Below are 18,595 nucleotides of genomic sequence, written 5' to 3'. Positions count from 1 at the left end.
GGGAGTGACTGGCTTCCAAACTGCCAGTGTGTTGATGGGACCGAGTTCCTTGCAAACCGTTGGACTGTTGCTGATCGTTAACCAGAAGCTGCCAACTGCTCCTCACCATTGAGGTCTCCCCAGTATGGCAGCTCCCAACATGGCAGCTTGCGTCCTCAAAGCTAGCAAAGGGGAGAATCTGCTGGCAAGGTGGGAATCACCATCTCATGCCTTCCACTCCATTCTGTCGGTCAGAAGGGAGTTACCTGGTCCAGCCCACACTCAGGGGACCAGAGGTGGGCTGACAGGGGCACCTTGGGTTCTGGGGGCCATGCTTATTGGCTGACCAAGAACCTCCCCGGTTGCCAGTCCTTAATACTTCCTGTCCAGCGTAGAATATGCTATGGACCAGTACCATTGTGTTTTGTTTCTGCTTTCTCCTTTCCAGTTCAGTTCAGTCGCTCAGTCGTGTCTGACTATTTGCGACCCCATGGAATGCAGCACGCCAGGCCTCCCTGTCCATCACCAACTCCCGGAGTTTACTCAGACAAATGTCACTTGAGTCGGTGATGCCATCCAACCATCTCATCCTCTGTCGTCCCCATCTCCTTTCCAGATGGGATTAAAAAAAAAAAATCATAGTTATTCCCTTTGTCCTGTCCACTGTGAGTTGTGTGTCTTTTTTTCATATATTTACAAACACATATTTATTTGGCTGCATTGGGTTTTAGTTGCATCATGTAGGTTTAGTTGTCCTGAGGCATATGGGATCTTAGTTCCTCGACCGGGGATTGAACCTTCATCCCCTGCGTTGCAAGGTGGATTCTTAATCACTGGACCACCAGGGAAATCCCTGAATTGTGTGTCGTTTTTATTTTGGAATTGTGTGTCTTGAGAGTGACCATCATCATTTGGATGGGATGCATGGTACCCATCACTAGGACTGCGTACCAATCTTAGAGGAAGTGCCTCTGGATGCAACTCTCCCAGATCCTGGGCTCAGTGCCGGGCAGGTGTCTCTGGGATTGACTTTAGTTTGTCTCTCCTCTGGATGGGAAAGGGGAGTGCGCTTTCTGCTATGAATAATAGAACTACAGATCTGTGATAGGAACATCATAAAACCATAATGTTTTATAATGAAAGAAGTGGGTGTGCGGGTGGTGGGCCGTGGTCTGTCTTTGGCACCTTACATGCTGGCGTCTCCTTTCCATGCTTTTTATTTGAGCTCACCTCTTTCCTGGGCTTCCCTGGTGGCTCAGCAGGTAAAGAATCCGCCTGTAATGCAGGAGACCTGGGTTTGATCCCTGGGTTGGGAAGATTCCCTAGAGAAGGGAAAGGCTACCCCCTCCAGTGTTCTAGCCTGGAGAATCCCGTGGACACAGTCCACGGGGTCGCAAAGAGTCAGACACGACTGAGTGACTTTCACTGACCTCTTTCCCACTCTGTCTGTTGGGTTTCAGCGAGGTGGGCACCCCCTTACTCCCCAGGGCCTCCCACTAGAGGGGAGGGCAGGTGACTGGGGCCTGCCCAGGGAGCATGAGGGTCGGGACTTTGTCAGAATTACCAGCAAAGGGATGCTCCCTTTCTGCTGAGATTGCTGACTTTGTCAAATGTCAACTAGGAACTGCTAGTTACCTGCCGTTTAGTTGATTCACTGAGAACAAAGGCCATGTAGACCAAATGGGAGGAGCAGAGGAGAAGAGAAATAACCTCAGGAACATCATCTGAGGCCCGGATCCAGCTACGTCTGTATTGAAAATCACCTGTGGGCTTTTGCTGGTACGTGAATCAGGGAGTTCCTTTAAACACAAGCATATGCCCCACCTATACCACCCACGCCTCCCCCTCAGCCGATTAAACTGGGGCGTTTCTGTTGCGTGCGTGCTCAGCTGCCAAGTCATGTCCGACTCTTTGTGACCCCATGGACTGTCGCCCGCCAGGCTCCTCTTTCCATGGGATTTCCCAGGCAAGAATACTGGGGCAGGTTGCTATTTTCTTCTCCAGGGGATTTTTCCAATCCAGGGATCAAACCTGCATCTCCTCCATTGGCAGGTGGATTCTTTACCACTGAGCGACCTGGGAAGCTGGGGTTCCTGTTACTTGTCACTGAAAGTTCTGGCTGATAAAAATTCTGCTTATGAAACTAATCGTAATCTAGAATCTACAGTTGCATAAGGCAGAGGTGAGTGGTTGCCTCAGGGTTGAGGCAGAGGCCGGGGATGATGGGCTGGGTGACCTAGGAAAATTTGAGGGGCTGGTGATGGAAATGTTCTTTGCGGGGGATAGAAACATTCTGTATATTGATTTGGTGATGATGTAAACATACACACATGTGTCAAAGATTATTGAACTCTACATTAAACGGATGCAACTTACTGTATTAATGCGTCCATTAGACTGCCATTAGATAATTACAAAGATTAAAAAACAAAAATCTGCCTGAGTAGGGAAACCTTCTCCTGAGTCGCCAGGAAACTTGGTGCTGGCGTTCTGACTCACTGAAGCAGAGTTTTCCATGAGTTTTAATTTTATGAACTGTGCCCTGTTGTTTTCTCCAAACCCCTACTGGCTACTCTCCAGCCCCAACTGGCCGAGAATGTGATATTTTCGTACTCATGTTCTCGATTGTCTTGGTTCTGGAAGACTCTGCAATAGGTTTGCAGAGCTCCCTGACCTTGTAGCCAACCCGCTTAGGGACAGGCTTCCTTGGACCGGGGCTTCTCCCCAAGCATTGAGAGGCTGGATCATGAATGGACTCATCTCTCCATCTTGCCTTCGAAAGGGAGCTCTTGGTTCTCAGGACAGAGGAATCCTCTTGGCTGAGGCTTTTGTACTAAGCTTTGCAGAAAAGCTCTTGGGCTTCAGAAAATTCTGGCATGAAATACAAACCCAAATTTATCTCAAAACCACACTGGCAGGAGATACGGGAAAGCTGGGCAGATGCTAGAGAGGCGTTCCATTTCCTCTTCTTAGGATGGAAGATGAGACAGAGGAGATGTCAGCTTCCAGGCTGTTCACCGCACTGTCTGCTGAACACGCATGCCTTCGCATCCCCCACTTCATTCCAGACATCCACAGCCTGAAACTGAGCTGTCCCCACCTTTGGTTACTAGTGACCGTGGAATAAAACAAGGCTGGTCCAGGGTGTAGTTGGGTTGTGATGGGCTTGCTATGTCTGGCTATCACCCCTGAACCTCAACTCCCAGTGCTTGGCCGATGGAAAACACAGAGGTTCAGAGGTCTGAGCTTCCAAGGAAACAAGAAAACCACTGTGCCGGACGGTGACTGGGGCTCCAGAGAGGGCTGTCCACCTGGCCGGACTGATCTTCAATGGGCAAACCCATTTCTGAGCCCCGGAGTCTACAACGGCCGCGAATTGTCTGTACCGCAGAGTCCTGTCCTGAAGATTAAAGGTTATTGATTCATGGAGCTCAGTCCAGGGCCAGCTGCACACAGGAGGTCCTCAATAAATGACGGGATATCGGATGAGGGGTGGGAAGGAGCCTCAAGAGGGAGGAGATATAGCTGTACTTATAGTTCATTCACACTGATGTAGAGCAGAAACTAATACATCACTGTGAAGCAATCATCCTCCAATTAAAACTATAAAGAAATAAACAGTAGTCGTTGCCCTGACCAGCAGGGCTGGGATTGCCTGTTCCCATGAACGTCCCCCCTTCAGTGGCCACTCCCCTCCCCTCCAGAGTCTGCCGGTAATGCGGGAAAACCAGGGCACTGGCCGCCGAAGTCCCATGATTCGTGGGAAGTGGCCCCCTGCTCATGTGTGTAGAGACAGCGGCGACAGGAAGTAGGAAAAAGTGGGGAGGTCTGTCCTGCCCGAGGCCACCCCTCCCCCTCCCTCCACCACGCTTATCCTACGGGGTGGGGGCCTTGGGGGGGCGCAGAGAGACAAGGATTCTTTCTTTGTCCAGCCACCTAGAAGCTGCCTAGTGTGTGTGGAGACTGCACTTCCCAATTCTATGACTCTGTTGATAGCAGTTGTCAGGGGAGACCCATCAGACCTCTTGCCCCAGGCAGTTTCAGGGTGGAAATCTGTGATGCTTGGTGGACCCTCGCCTTCCTGCCTTTATGGAACACCCAGAAAGAAGGAGACTTGGTGGGGGGGACTGCTGGGGGCTGGGCTGGGCTGTTTCTGGGGGTGAGGATAGCTGAGGCATATCACCCCACCACTGCAGTGGATTCTGGAGGCCCCTTTTAATAATTAAACACCAAAGGAGGGAGGAGGAGAGTGGTCCAGGGCTGAGGTGACTGCTAGTGGGTGTCTGTGTCTTTACCCACCTTTAGCACAGACCCATCAGCACAGAAGCGAAGTGGTGGGGTGTGGGCAGGTTATGCACAAAAGCTTCCTGGGGTGGGGTGGGGTGGCAGGGGGCTGGGGCGGTAGGGAGGCTTGGCTTCTTGGCAAGATTGTAGGGAGAAGGGGCCAAGGGCTGGGAGAGGCCTCAGTCCTGGAATTTGCATCCCCCCACACTTTTTGGCTTAGCACCTGCTAAGGGCACACGTGTGTTCAAATATACAGCTGCAGCCCTGCCCTGACCTCCAGGCCCTGCTGTGGGCCAAGGTCGCCTATCCACCCACCAGGCCTGGGTTCTGTATCGAGGCAGCCGGCAGGGATGCCCTGGTTGAGTTCCTGGGTGAGTTGGGGACAGCTTCCTACGGGGGACTCAGGGCTTGAGGGCTGGGGTGGGGGCTCCTGAGAAGAGGTGAACCCCAGGGATGCACTGTGCCCTGAGGAGCCAGCCCTGGTCGGCCTCCTTGGGCACCTGCAGGCCTAGAGGCCTTCCTGCTGCGTGGAGGCCTGAGCTTTCCAAGTGACGGGTCCAAGTCCCGGGCCCGGTCCTCCCATGCGTGTTGTCAGGACCCCACATGGTTTCTCTGGGTCCTCAGAAATGTTAGCGGTGCTGGCCTCCAGCTCTGCTCTCCCGGGGTTCCATCTGGTGTGTGGAGGGGAGGCTGGGGGAGGGTGAAACCCAGGGGCTGGGACAGGGGACGCGGGCACCAGCCCCAACACCAGAGCTGCTGAAACCTTGGCCTCTGGGCCACACAGAGCAGGGCCCTTGCTGGAGAGGCGGCTGGGGCTTTGAGAACAGGGAGCTCGGGAGTGGAGGCCTGAGGGGGCCGGTCTTCGGGGCCACGTACTTGGGGGTCAGCCAGCCTGAGGGGGTGTTGCGGCCTGGGCTCCGGCATCACCAGGGTGAGGCAGAGGGCGTCCAGGGTCTGCAGGCAGAATGCCAGCCGCAGGGCGGAAGTGCTCCCTTGAAGGGCAGTTCCCTCCATTGGCTTCCCTGCCCTCCCCCCCGCCATCTCCACAGAAAAGGGGTGCTCTGCTCCAAGGGTCCCCGATGCCTCTGCCCTTGGTCTCTCCCCAGGGCCTGTGCGGTGAGCGGTTTCCCCAGATCTTCCCACAAAGGGGTGGGGGTCCCAGGTTGCATCCAAAATGGTTGTCTCCCACGGGCTGTCAGGGGCAAGGGGCAGTCAGGGAGCTGGCCGGCCTGGCCCGAGTGGAGGCTGTCTCCTGGGAGGGGCTCTCAGCTCTGGCTGGGAAGTCGGGAGGCGCCAGGCACAGGGACGCCAGCCCGGCCTCAGAGACCCCAGGACAGAGAGTTCTGGAAGGTGGGAGGGGCATACAGCAGAAGATGCTGCGGCCCCTGGGGCGAGGGGTAGGGGAGCTCCGTGTGGACACACTGTGTTCTTCCCGGGCCGGGCCATATCAGCCAGCACAGAGCCTGGAACTCAGGAGGTGTGATGAAAGCTAAGTTTCCAGAGGGAACATGGGGGCCTTGGGTGGATGGAAAGGGCACTGGGGTTAGCCAACAGAGGGTAGCATGGGGATCACGCTCCCCTCAGCAGAGCAGTGGACACCGTCCCCAGAGAGGGAGCAACTGGGGGTGCAGACAGGCCCACCAGGAGCCAGGGCACGAGACCTGGGGCACAGAGCAGGCTGTGCAGGGAGGGGAGCACGGAAGGGCAGCCCACCTGGGCCTTGGATGCCCGTGGGGTCCGCACTGTGGGCACAAGCCCACGGACAGGACAGAGGGCAGGAAGCCTTCCTCAGTGAAAGATAGAAAGCGTTTATTGATACACATTTACTGTCTTTCATAAAACCTCCGTTGACCAAGCTGGGCCACCGTGCTTGCAGGTAGGGTGGGGTGGCTAGGGAGAGCCAGCGCCCACTTTCAGACGGCCCACCGGAGCCCTGCAGGCCAGGCAGACGGCGGCTTGGACCCAACAGCTGGCACGGAGTCCGAGAAGAGAGTGAGTCACCCAAGCCGGCTGAGGGTCCTTTCTGTGTCCAGCCACTCAGCAGGACAGAAGCCCCGCCATTTGGGCTGCCCAAGGGCTCCCCAGAGGCGGGAACATCATCTTCAGAAAGATGGGACCCTGAGGGGGTTAAGGGGCCGCTCTCCCCTGCAGCTCACAAGGTCACCTTAAGAGGACAGAACGGAGCCAGGAGGTGTCCTCACGGCAGGAGGAAGCTGCTGGCCCAATGGGCGATGGTGCTGGCCGAGTCCTTCTTGGGGAGGGCTGCCTCATGGTGCAGGAGGTGGACAGGGCTGGGTGATGGCCTCCTCTCCCTTCCTGACCACCCTGGGGCCAGGAAGAACCCCACATCTGGCCCATGGCCTGGGGTTGACTTCTATACTGCGGCTCAGGGAAGGAGGGGGTGACTGGGGGAGCCTGGCAGGGTCACGGGGGCTGTCTGTCTCGCTGCCCCCCTGCCCAGGGGAGCCTGTGCCCTGGGAGAAGGTGGCTCACAGGTGGGAGTAGCTTTCTCTCCCTGCGCTTGGGCCCCAGGGCTGCTGCCAGCTCATGACCCTCTGTCAAGGGTCTCTGGAGGTCATGTGGGCCCCGCCTTGCCTGCGGGCGCCCAGCCGCTCAGGAGGCGTTCCCCGAGGGACACTGCATCTCCAGGGTGACTGTGTTGGGCGTGCCGCCTCCCACCTCCCCCGGCTCGGCCCCGTCCCGCAGGGCCCGCTGGAAGACCACCCTGAGAGGCTCCCACAGGCGCTGCGACTTGTCCCTGCCGGCCAGGAAGTAGACCACGGGCTTGGCGCAGCTGTTGATGCAGAGGCACAGGTCGGTGACGTACTCGGGGAAGGGCGCCGGGATCCGGAAGACCCAGAAGAGGAACCAGTCGATGCCCAGGTAGATGGAGGACACAAGAAACACCGAGATCACGGCCAGGATGACGTGGTTGAGCTTGGCCGAGCGCTGGCGCCGCCGGGCCCGGCACTCCACGCGCAGGATGAGCGCCAGGCAGGGCAGCACCATGAGCGGGCAGAAGACCAGGAACAGCAGGATGCCCAGGAAGGCGTCCATGTGCCTGCAGCCCGCCCCGGACGCCTGGCGGCCCAGGAACACGCAGAAGTAGTTGTGGACGCAGGTAACCAGCAGTGACAGGGCCCAGAGCAGCGAGCACACCACGGCCGACAGGCGCTTGGGCCGACGGCGCCAGTACCAGGAGGGGAAGATGACCGACAGGCAGCGCTCCGAGCTGATGGCTGGCAGGAGGCTGACGCCGCTGAGGACCATGCAAAGCCCCACGATCCGGGACACGGCGCGGACGTAGTCGGCAAAGGGGCCCAGGAAGCCCCCCGTGTTCAGAATGGAGAACACGGCCTTACTAAGGAGGTAGCCGACGTCCGCGCTGGCCAGGTGCAGGAAGTAGACGGAGAAGGGGCTCCTCTTGATGGAGAAGCCGAAAAACCAGAGGACCAGCCCGTTGCCCACCAGGCCGCACAGACAGAGGAGCAGGAAGATGTAGTTCATGACGGCCGGCGGCGGCAGCACGGTGATCTGCTCGATGGTCAGGAAGCCACGGCTGTAGAGCTCGGGGGCCTCGCTCACGCCCGGACACATCTGTGCAGGTGCGGAGGGGGAGCCGCAGTGATGCTGGCTGCTCTCCACCCCCACACCCGCGCCTGCATCCAGGTGTGCTAGGCTCCACCCCCAGGGCTTCCTGCTGGCTCAGAATCTGCCTTCAATGCAGGAGACCCAGGTTTTGATCTCTGGGTGGGGAAGGTTCCCTAGGGAAGGAAATGGCAACCCACTCCAGTATTCTTGCCTGGGAAATCCCATGGACGGAGGAGCCTGGCGGGCCATAGTTCATGGAGTAGCAAAGAGTCAGACACGAGTGAGCGACTAAGCATGCATGTATGCAGGCTCCACCCCCAAACCTGCACCTGCTTCCAGGTGTGTTGTTCCTGAGGACAGACTTGGCTTTGGAGCAACTAATTGGCTCCAACTGGAGCAGAAGACACCCCTGATAACACAGAGTGCTCCCACTCTGTGCCCCAGAGTCTGGAGCTGGCAGCCTACCGGAGTGACGGCGAAAACAGTGAAAATAATCAGTCCCTCAGCAAGGGACCTGACAGCCATCCCACTGCCCAGAAAATGTCCATATTGTGCAAGAAAACCGAGGAGCCTTTCTACACTGAAGGAAACTAAAGAGGCATGGCCAATCACTGCAGGGCTGTAAGCCTGGATGGTATCGTGGGTCTAGCCATCGCTGTGGAGGCCATTACGGGAATGACTGGGGAAGTGTGAACACGAACCATGTCTGGATAATGGTACTGGACCCATGCTGCACTTTCTAAACAGCGATGCACTGAGAACGCAGTACAGAAAATGCACTGTCGCTGCACGGGAGGGTCCTTGATCTCAAGAAGATACAGGCTGTTTGGAGACAAAGGGCATTGGAATCTGTAATTTACTGTATTTAAAAAAATTTTTAAAATATTTATTTGGCTGTTCTGAGTCTTACTTCTGGTGCATAGGATCGCCGCTCTGTGGCATATGGCGTCTTTAACTGTGACATGTGATCTCTTAATTGCGGCATGTGGGATCTAGTTCCCTGACTGGGGATCGAACCTGGGCCCCCTGCGTTGAGAGCTTGGAGTCTTAGCCACTGGATCACCAGGAAAGTCCCTGTAATTTACTTTCAAATAGCTTTAGGAAAGAAAGTATCTTCAGTGCACTTATAAAACAGAAAGAGACTCACAGACTTCAAGAACGAACTGGTGGCTGCTGGGAGAGAAGGGGTGGTTAGGGCGTTTGGCATGGACATGTACACACTGCTATATTTAAAATGTGTAACCAACAATATAGCACATGGGACTCTGCTCAGTGTTATGCGGCAGCCCGGATGAGAGGGGAGTTCGGGGAGAACAGATACTTGTATGTGTATATGTATATGTTTGGCTGAATCCTTCTCGCTGTTCACCTGAAACAGTCACAGCATTAGTTTGTGGCTGTACCCCAGAACAAAAGAAAAGGTTTTAAAAAAAGATTCTAGATAGAAAGTACAAGTGACAACAGACTAACGAGTCGATAAAGGTTTATGCAAATTTACAAAACTTGCGATTTTTCATACTAAGACATGAAAACATTTATTTAAAAGAGCAAAATCACTTGTAAGTTCACCAAAACAAAAGTGAACCTTGACCCACAGTGGGATCAGAGAGACCTGGGGAATCAGGGTGGTCCCCTGCTGGGTCTGGGTGACCCTTTGGTTTTCTGGATCATAAGGGAACTGGGTCTGGCCAGGGGGTCCCTAGAGGGGGAGACGCTGAAGGCAGTGGCTATTTATAGAGCTGTGGGGGAGCGCTTCGGTGGTTTGACACTTGGTCTGGCTGTGTGAGTCCATCTGGCTAAATGTCAGTCTTGGCTGCAGGGTCTCGGCTGGCGTAGAAATGGATGAAGGTGGGCCAGGTGCAAGAAACCAGTGAGTGGTGGGGGACAATGGCAAACCAGAGGGCACCTGTCCTGAGCAAGTGGGCAGCTGCCCTGCTCCAGCCGGCGGGCTCCGGGGGGCACTGGCAGACTGACGGATCATCTTTCCCCCACTCCCCAGAGAAGTCAGAACTCGAGGCTGTAAACTCTGCGTGTGTGTGCTCAGTCACTCAATCATGTTCGACTCTTTGTGACCCCGTGGACTCCAGCCCGCCAGGCTCCTCTGTCCATGGGACTCTCCAGGCAGGAATACTGGAGTGGGTTGCCATTTCCTACTCCAGGGGATCTTCCTGACACAGGGATCCAAGCTGCATCTGTTGCGTTTCACTGGCAGGTGGATTCTTTACCACTGAGCCATCTAGGAAGCCTAGATCTTTAAATGTTCTTTATCCCAATCTTTAAACGTTCACATCTAAAAAAACACACACTGTGTGGGCCAAGCACAACACATCTAAATGCTGGATTCTGTTCTCAGGCTATCGATTTTGACCTCTTGTCCCAAGTGGCCGAGGCTGCCCAGAACACCATCACTCCCCTTGCCATACCCTGGCAGACATCACTAATCCATCCCAGTGCTCTTTCCCACAAAGCCTGAACCTTGCCTCCCTCTAAACACCTGCTGGGTATCAGTTCCCACTGCTCATGACTCTCCCTCCAAAACAAAAGCAAAACAAACAAACAAAAACCCAGAAGGTTGTCAGATCAAGCCCACTCTGCTGCTTTCCAGATGGCCCCCCAGCTCTGGCAGAAAGCTGGGTCCTGAAAGATGGCTTTCTGGGTCTGACACCCCATAACAAAGGGAGAGCACTTTCGGCCTGGCTCCGGTCAAGAGGCATCTGCAAGCAGGGACTGCAGAGTGCTGGTAGACTCTGGGTTGACCCCATGAGCTCAGGGCATGGGGGTCCTAGCCACTACCCAGCATTCGCTAAATACATTTACTGATGACTCCACATCTGTCTGTCTGTCAGCTCTCAAACCCCTCGTGCTCTGCGTGTGTGTGCTCAGTCATGTCTGACTCTTTGCGACCCCATGGACTGCAGCTCGCCATAGACAGCTCCTCTGTCTATGAGATTTTCCAGGCAAGAATACTGGAGTGGGTTGCCATTTCCTCCTCCAAGGGATCTTCCCGACCCAGGGATAGAAACTGCATCTCTTGTATTGGCCGGCAGATTCTTTACCACTGCACCACATGGGAAGCCCATCAAACGCCTTAGCCTGCTCTAATTTCAGCCTTTCCTGTTGGTGGTTCTGACCACTCCAGGCCACAGAGTGGCCTCCTAAGAACCTCCTCTTAGCTGGGGAGGGAAGGCGTAATCTACAAGACCACTGACTAAAGGAGTCTGTGAAGGACCAGCGCTGCGCCCCAGGGAACCAGGCAGCAGGGGCTGCAGCTGACAGACCAGATCACTCAGAGCCTCTCGCAGGCTGGAAGACGTCTGCAATCCTCTCTGCAGAGTCAGAGCGGGAGGGCCGGTGAGTCACTGGGCGTGAGCTGCCATCCCGGCCACATACCACCTTGTAAAATGCCTGCCTGGAGCCTGGTCCCCTCCCTGGGCTCTGCCGCTTCTCTGGGGGTTTCTGGAGACTCTGGAGCCAGTCCCATCTCTGCTTCCCATGGCGGCCACCCCACAGCGGTCACCATCAGAGGCAGGAGGGGGTTGCAGGCACGGCGGGGAGGTGCCTGGGGCTAGGGCTCAGGTCCTGGGCAGGAGTCCGGGCTCTGTCAGGCCTCTGGACTCACCCCTGTTGAGTCACTACACTGGCGTGAGCCTTGGTTTCCTCAAATGTTGCACCCGGTAAACTCAAGAGGTCCTTCCAACTTGAGAGGGTTTTGCCCAGGATTCAGAAGGAACTCCAGAGTTTCCAAGGGCCTCAGAGAAGTAGGGACCGGAGGGGCAAGGGCAGAAGGGGTGGGTCAGCCTGATGGACTATCAGAGTCTCAACTGCAGGATGCTGCCTGCATGCGGGAGGTAAGCCGTGGCGACCAGACCCTGGGTGACACTGGCAGGGTGGGCCAGTGCCCCATGGAGCATGTGACATCGGGGCCCCTTTGGAGCCAGCCTTGTAGGGCCTCCTGGCAGGGCCTAGCCATGGGAAATAGCTGACTGCCCCATCTCCACAGGAAGAGAGAACGAGACCTCTGGAGGTTGGTAACACAGGACAGGATTTGAGGGTGTCCAGTGATGAAGGCACTGGGGATCCAAGGGACCTGGTAAGCAGCGCCAGGCCACACAGCCCAGAGGAGTCCTGTCTGTCCTGAGCTAGAGGATGGGTTCTGGGTGGCAGAGTGTGTGTGAGCAGGACATACCGGGGCGGTGTGCCCCTCCCATCACACCCATCCTGCAGACCCTGGCAGAGGAGCCCCCTCTGTACGGAGCTGATGGAGGCACTTGCCTTGTTCCAGTTGGTGGGGTGGGCCTCCCAGGAGCAGTTTCCAGCCATCTCCAGGCCTGGCCAGTCCACGTTCCTCAGGGCTCCACTCACAGCTCACTGGCCTGCACAACCCACCGGGCACGGCAGAAAGGGTCGCATCAGGGGGGTGGTGTCCTCCATGCCTGGGCAGACCTCTCTCCAGGCCCATAGGGCTGTCCCGTTGGAGGGCAGGTCCATGAACCACCCCCTGGTTCCCCAGAGGCAGGGCTTTGTGGGAGGCACGGGGCTTCCTGCTGAGTCCAGAGCGGGTGGCATCCGTGTGCACCGCCCCTGCCTTCCCGGGGGGAGGGGTCCTCATTCACCCCCCACTGCTGATACCCTAGTGACACCTCCTAGGGAAGTCTTTCTCCTTCCCAGCTCTGCCTGACATTTCTGGAGTTAGATGGCATCTGGGGATATGCTTGTTCACCTGTACACACTTCTTGGGCACCACCTTTGTGTCCAGCCAGGGGTGGGACAGGGGTTCCGGGCAGTTAGTCCCAGGAGGGAACGTGGGAGATAAAAGATCATTTCTGGCAGGGAAGACTTCCTGGAGGAGGAGGAGGCAGCCCGGTCACCGGCAGCATCGCTGTCATCACCCACCATCAACCCTGGGTCAGTGAGAGCCTGCTCGCGGACACCCGTCCTCCTGTCTGGTCCTGGGTACCAGCGAGGAGGCAGGTGTAGTCACTGCCCTGTGATGAGGGCAGGGAGGTGAGGTCACCTTCCTGGGGGAGCTGTGGGGGGGACACTACGGCTTTGCAGATTTGTGTCTGCAGAGCCTAGATGGGCTGAAGAGGCAGGGAGGCTGGAGGGGCCAGCCCTGAAGTCGCTAGGGTGGCCCTAGCTCCAGGTTGGAGAGGGAGCAGCTGGACTCGGCCAGGACTTCAGGTGGGGGTTGGGGTGGGGGGCGGCTGGGAGAAGCGAGGGGTGGCGTGAGACTTGTCCATCCTGAACTTGCCGGGCAGAGTTCATTGGTGGACTTGACACGAGATTGACCGCGGCCCCCAACTTGAGCTCAGCCCCAACTTGGCAAGCACCCATCCCTCCCACCCTGCAGCCGGGAAACTGAGGCTGTGAGTGGAGGAGGGGCCTTGCGGGGGGCCCTCCTCCTCCTCCTCCTTGCTCCCCCGGATTCCCGCCCGGCCGCCGCCGCCGGTCGAGGCAGCCACGCGCCCCTCCGCCCCGGGCCGGGAGGGCGGGCCCGGGCGGGCGCCGGTCATTGGCTGCGCGGAGAGGCGGTTCTCGCGAGCCGCCCGCCCTCTTTAACCACCGGCCTCCGGGAGCCCCGGCGCGGGGTCGCCTGGAGGGGCCGCCGGCGGGGCCGGGGGCGGGCGGGCGGGCGCGGACGGCGGGGCTTGCAGCCGCTGGCTGCGCGCGGGGTGGGAGCCCTTTTGCGTGAGCCAGCTCGTGAGGCCTGAGCAGTGTGGGTGTGCAGATAGCGAGGGAGCCGGGCAGGGGAGGGGTCGCAGGCTTGCATATAACTGTGCCCCTACCCCCGCCCCCGGGGCCGTCTTGACTCCACTTGCCACGCACAGATCTCCACCTCCTCCACACGCTGGGACTTGTTTAAACTCTCCGGGTGCCTGCAGCCTTGAGTGCCGGCCTCAGCCCGTCTTCCTCCACTGTCCCTACTCCTCTGCTCATCCTTCCAGACCCACACCACCCCGAGGCCTGGGCCCCAGGCTCGATGCCCTGACTTAGAGGGCCTCCCCTGTTCCCCTCCGGCCAGGCTAGATGCCCCCCCACCCCCCGCCCCAGCACACAGTTGCCCCGCAGGATTGCTGGCTGGGACCTGCCCGCAATGCGGCTGGGCACAGTGTTGACTCGAGGGGTGGCTGTCGCTGTGTGTGTCTGAGCCCTCGCCGCCCTGCCACGGGCCATCTGAAAAGCTATTGCACTCGTATGGAGGGACCTGAGAGCTGAGTTGAACCCCACGTGGGCCGTGGAAAGACATGTGTGTGACATGTGTGAGGGACGTGCGTGAGTGCGTGTGCTCCTCACACTGGGATCCGGCCTATGACAGGGCTAGCTTGGGCTAACGCAGACAAAAGAAAATCTGCCAGTTCAGCTCACCGTGGACCCTCCACTCAAAGCAGGAGTCCAGGGATCGTCTTCCTGCCACCTGTCTGCCTCCGGAGGCCCCAGGAAGCCCCGCACCTCTCACTTCCACCCACCATGCCTGGGTCTCCGAGCCCGGCCCGGCCGGCTATGCAGGGCTTTGCTCCAGGAGGCCTGGCTTGGCGGGAACCAGCAGCCTCCAGTTCTGCTATCTATCTTCCTGGCCTCTTGTCTCCTTGTCTGGGGGCTGCCGCCTGGGCTGGGTCTGAGACAGCCAGCTCTGGGGTGGGCTTGCGGCTGTCCCTCCCCTCGGACACAGGGGAGACCTTTTGGAATGCCTCAGGAACAGACAGCTTCGCCCAACGCCAACACCCCACCAGGCACCGCCCGCCTGGAAGAAGGTGGGACGCAGCCGCCCAGCCTCCGTGGCTGAATAGCCTCCTTCTCCGCGGCTTATCCCTTGCTGTCCACCCCAGGGACCTCCCCGAGCTGCCGGAAGCGCAGTCTGCTTGCATGACAGCAGTGGGATGCTGCCTGTTGGGTGTTCCCCTTCCTGCCCTTCCAGAAAACTCACTTGGACGGCTGGAGGCTGGCAAGAGTGGGGGAGGGGGGAGAGGAAGCCCCCACCCCCCGGAGGACAGAGCAGGAGCTGGAAGCAGAGGACAGCTTGGGGGTCGGAGTGCCAGGCCCTGCTGCACAAGACGGGGACTCTCAAGCAGCCCTCCTGGGGCCTCGGATGCTGACAGCACTGCTTTGGGGGTCTCCGGGGCGGCTCCTGCCTGGGGCCATGTGATTTCCAGGGGCTGCCAGCCTCGAAGGTGCCCACCTCTCTCCCTTTCCCTGCCCAGGCCTTCACCCTGCAGCCCCGGCTCCCGAGATGCCCTCCCCTGGGCCCCGGGCGGGTGGCACTACCTGCAGCTGTGGGCCTGATCCTTGGAGGCCTCCCCTTGGCAGAGGGCTCCTCCCGCGATGCCACCTCTGGTCCTGGACCACAGGGGCGGGCAGGCCAGCCCGGGGCACTGCCCGGAGGCTCAGGAAAGGCGAACTTGGAGTGCAGGAGAGCCTCGCCTGCCTGCCGGAGGAGACAGCTTTGGAAGTGTAACCCGCCCCAAACCCAATTCCAGGCCCGCCAGGAGGGGGCGGGGTCGGGGAGGAGCGGGAGGGGCCGAGCTGGGATGAGGCTTTGGGAAGGAATGCCCCGCTCCGGACCCCCCTCCCCAAACCCCCCCGCCCCAGGCCCAGCCCCACTGGGAACTCAGCTCGCCGCCTGGTGACGTCACGTTGGCCCGAGCACTGCGGCCCGAGTCCAGCTGCGAATCTGCAGCTCCGAGGGGCTGCCCACTGCACGCAGAGCGGGAGCGCCAGGCTCTCTGCTTGCCCGGTGCCGTCCCTTGGCCCCTCCCGGGACATCTCTGGGCATGCAAGCCTGCGGGTGGGGGTGGGGGGGTGGAGTGAACCCCCACCTGTACCCGGGGACTGATAGCGGAGCAGCCAAGGAGGCAGCAGGGCGAGGGCTCCAGGGTGGGGCGGCGCAGGGACTTCGGAGAGGCCGACCGGGTGGCTGCACAGCAGTGACACCAGGTGGTACCTCACACCCCCTTCCAGCCCGGAATCTGCCCAGGGCCCCCCTGCGGGCTTCTGGAGCCAGGAATTCCCTTTCCCCATCCCTAATGGCAATCAGATGGCGCAAGTGGAAAATCACAGCGCTCGCCTGGGGCCGGGTCGGAGCGGGGAAATTGGCGGGGCTGCAGTGCCTGGTGCTTGCGCCGCTTGGTGGGAGGATGAGTCAGCCTTCCCCAACCCGGGCGAGCCCCCCGCGGAGTCCTGGGGCACCTAGCCAAAGCCTGGGGGTGGGGGGCGGCGGCGCAGGGCCCAGAGTGGGGTGGCCTTGAGGACCGGGAGGGTGAGAAGCGGCTTTCCCAGGCAGCCACCAGGGAAGGCTCCGCTGCCCTGGACCGACTTTCTCATGGCCCGGGGGAGCCCGGGGGAATTCTGAGCACAGCCTCTGCGGAACACACGGTGCCCAGGCTGGGGGCTTCCTTGGCGGGCCTCGGAAAGAGAACAGAGCTCTCCTGCACCTGCCCTGGGCCTGCAGCACCCCCGCGCCCAGAGGAGCACGATGTCCCTGCCCACTACGAGCCTCCGAGGGGGCGTGCACTGTTCCCTACTGGGTCCGGCAGGCCTGGGGTGGGGGCTTTGCTTTTAGGGAGGGGTGGGTGGAGGAGTTGAGGATGCTGCAGTTCACGGCCACGCCGGAGGAGGAGGGGGAGGAGAGGCTGGGGACCCTCCCCGCCTCTCCAGGTCGGCCAGCTGGGGCCCAGCTGGGCTGCTTGTTTACACGCAGAGGCCAGGGGGTGGGGGTGGGGGGCCAACCCAGGCAAGTTCCAAGTGTAATTGCGTTTGGACTCTTAAAAGGAATTGTGTGAAGTGGGCAGCGGCTCTGAAGTCCACCGCCTTATTTGGTATGGAAATCTGTTTCTCTCGAAACTAAGGAGAGGTGCTTGTAAATGGGAAAGCCATCTGTTGCCTGGGTGTGCTGCGTCCTCCGGCCTGGAGGACGGGCTCCCCAGGGACCTGGAGGGAACCCCGGTCACATGTGGGGCGCCCCTGGCTGCCTCCGGTCTTGGGTGACCCTTGGGCTCCTGGGGAAAATAATGACTCCTGGAGCTGCAGTGAGGAGGGAATCAGGGTGCCCACGACCCCAGAAATGTGTCATTCATCCCCCGCCCCCTTCAGCGAGGCCCCGCCCCTTCAGCGAGGCCCCGCCCCCTTCAGCGAAGCTTAGGGCGACTTGGAGGTGACTGGCCCAGTGCTGGGCACGTGGAGATTGAGACACGGTCCCGACACTTCCAACCCTCCTCTTCTGTCCTCACACTTGGAACAAGCCACCACCCTGCCACCCAGTGTTCTCCGCCTCTCCCAGGAGAACAGGACTTAATTTTACTGGTCCTGTGCGGTGGGCTTCAGGTTTAAAGCCTGCCCTAGCCCCCTACAAGGGTGCAGGCAGGACCTCCTCTGCTGGGCCCTCCTGTGGTCTCTCACTGCCAGATGCTCCCTGGATGGGGGTTTGGCTCCTCCGGGCCCACAGGGAAGGTGCAGAGACCCCAGGCAGGCCCGCACGCCCATCAGAGCGCCTGCCAGGCACCAGGCACTGTGCTGTGAGCTGATGAGCTGGCGGGAGCTGCTGTCAAGCTGGGAGGCAGACCAGAATCAGAGGACCCAGACCCATGTAAAACCACAACCAGATAGAAAGCACTGGGGCTGGGCACACCAGAGAAATCAGGATGGCTTCTTGGAGGAGGTGATGATGGAGCCCACGGGGAAACTGGGGAAGGAGTGACTCAGTTGAGAAGGGGAGGAAGGCATCTCCGGCAGAGGAAACTGCAAGAGCAAAAGCCCTGGGGCAGGACGCAAGCTGCCCGAGTAAACGGGGGCTGGTGAGGCCAGGGGGAGGAAGGGAGGGCAGAGATGTGGATAAGGCCCCCAGGCTAGGCCGCTCTGAATGGCCCTTCCTGGCCCAGGATTTCACCCTCCTTGTCCTGTTCTCACTTTTCTGCCTCCCTTTGTCTCATCTGCTCAGGGGACAAAGGCAGTGACGATGATGACAGTTACAGCTGGTTCCCTGAGCCAGCAGAGAATGACTTCATCCTCACAGCACCGCCCTTTCGACACGCTCAGGCAACACACGTGTACTGAGCGCCTACTATGTGCCTGGACTGTTCTAAAACCTGGGAATCCACTGAGGAAGGACCAGATAAAGATCCCTGTGTGCAGGGTGCCCAGACTCCGGAAATGAGGAAACTCAGACCCCGGGAGCGTCCATTGTAACTCCTGGACCCCTGCCCCATCCGATGGCAGGACCCGAGCTGGGATGCTGGGGGCTGTCTGTATCTACAACTCCAGCCCTGGGCACGGAGGTGTCCAGATGGGAGGGGAGCTCCAGAGGCCCGTGCTCTGGGCCTGCCCTGCCTCTGACGAACCAGGAGAAACTGAGCCTCCTTCCCAGTTGTACCGTGGAGGAAGGTGGTAGGATTTGAGACGCCCTCTCCCCACCTTCCACTCCAGCTCTGATAGGCTGGTGCTTCTCTTTTCTCAACAGGTCTTTTGAGATACACTTCACACACCAAACAATGCTGTTGTTCAGTCGCTCAGTTGTGTCTGACTCTTTGTGACCCCATGGACTGCAACATGCCAGGCTTCTCTCTCCTCCACTATCTCCCAGGGTTTGCTCAAATTCATGTTCATTGAGTCGGTGATGCCATCCAACCATCTCATCCTCTGCTGCCCTCTTCTACTTTTGCCTTCAATCTTTCCCAGCATCAGGGTCTTTCCCAAAGAGTCAGCTCTTCGCCTCAGGTGACCAGAGTATTGGAGCTGCGGCTTCAGCATC

At 58.9% G+C, this 18,595-nt stretch overlaps 1 protein-coding gene across 1 annotated transcript; it reads right to left on the bottom strand.

The window, feature by feature from the left end:
* Nucleotides 1-6,047: 6,047 nt before the first annotated feature.
* On the bottom strand, nucleotides 6,048-15,313 carry MRGPRF (MAS related GPR family member F). The gene is made up of 3 exons (XM_055415325.2): nucleotides 15,118-15,313; nucleotides 12,127-12,227; nucleotides 6,048-7,860 (listed from the first exon to the last, which is right to left on the bottom strand). Exons 2-3 carry the CDS (start codon nucleotides 12,172-12,174, stop codon nucleotides 6,877-6,879), a joined length of 1,032 nt encoding a protein of 343 aa, XP_055271300.1. The 5' UTR covers nucleotides 12,175-12,227; nucleotides 15,118-15,313; the 3' UTR covers nucleotides 6,048-6,876.
* Nucleotides 15,314-18,595: the final 3,282 nt, after the last annotated feature.

This window comes from Moschus berezovskii, chromosome 25, assembly GCF_049115385.1.
Source record: "Moschus berezovskii isolate FMDL1 chromosome 25, NW_MosBer_1.0, whole genome shotgun sequence".
Taxonomy (NCBI): domain Eukaryota; kingdom Metazoa; phylum Chordata; class Mammalia; order Artiodactyla; family Moschidae; genus Moschus; species Moschus berezovskii.
This window is presented reverse-complemented; position numbering and strand designations above follow the sequence as displayed.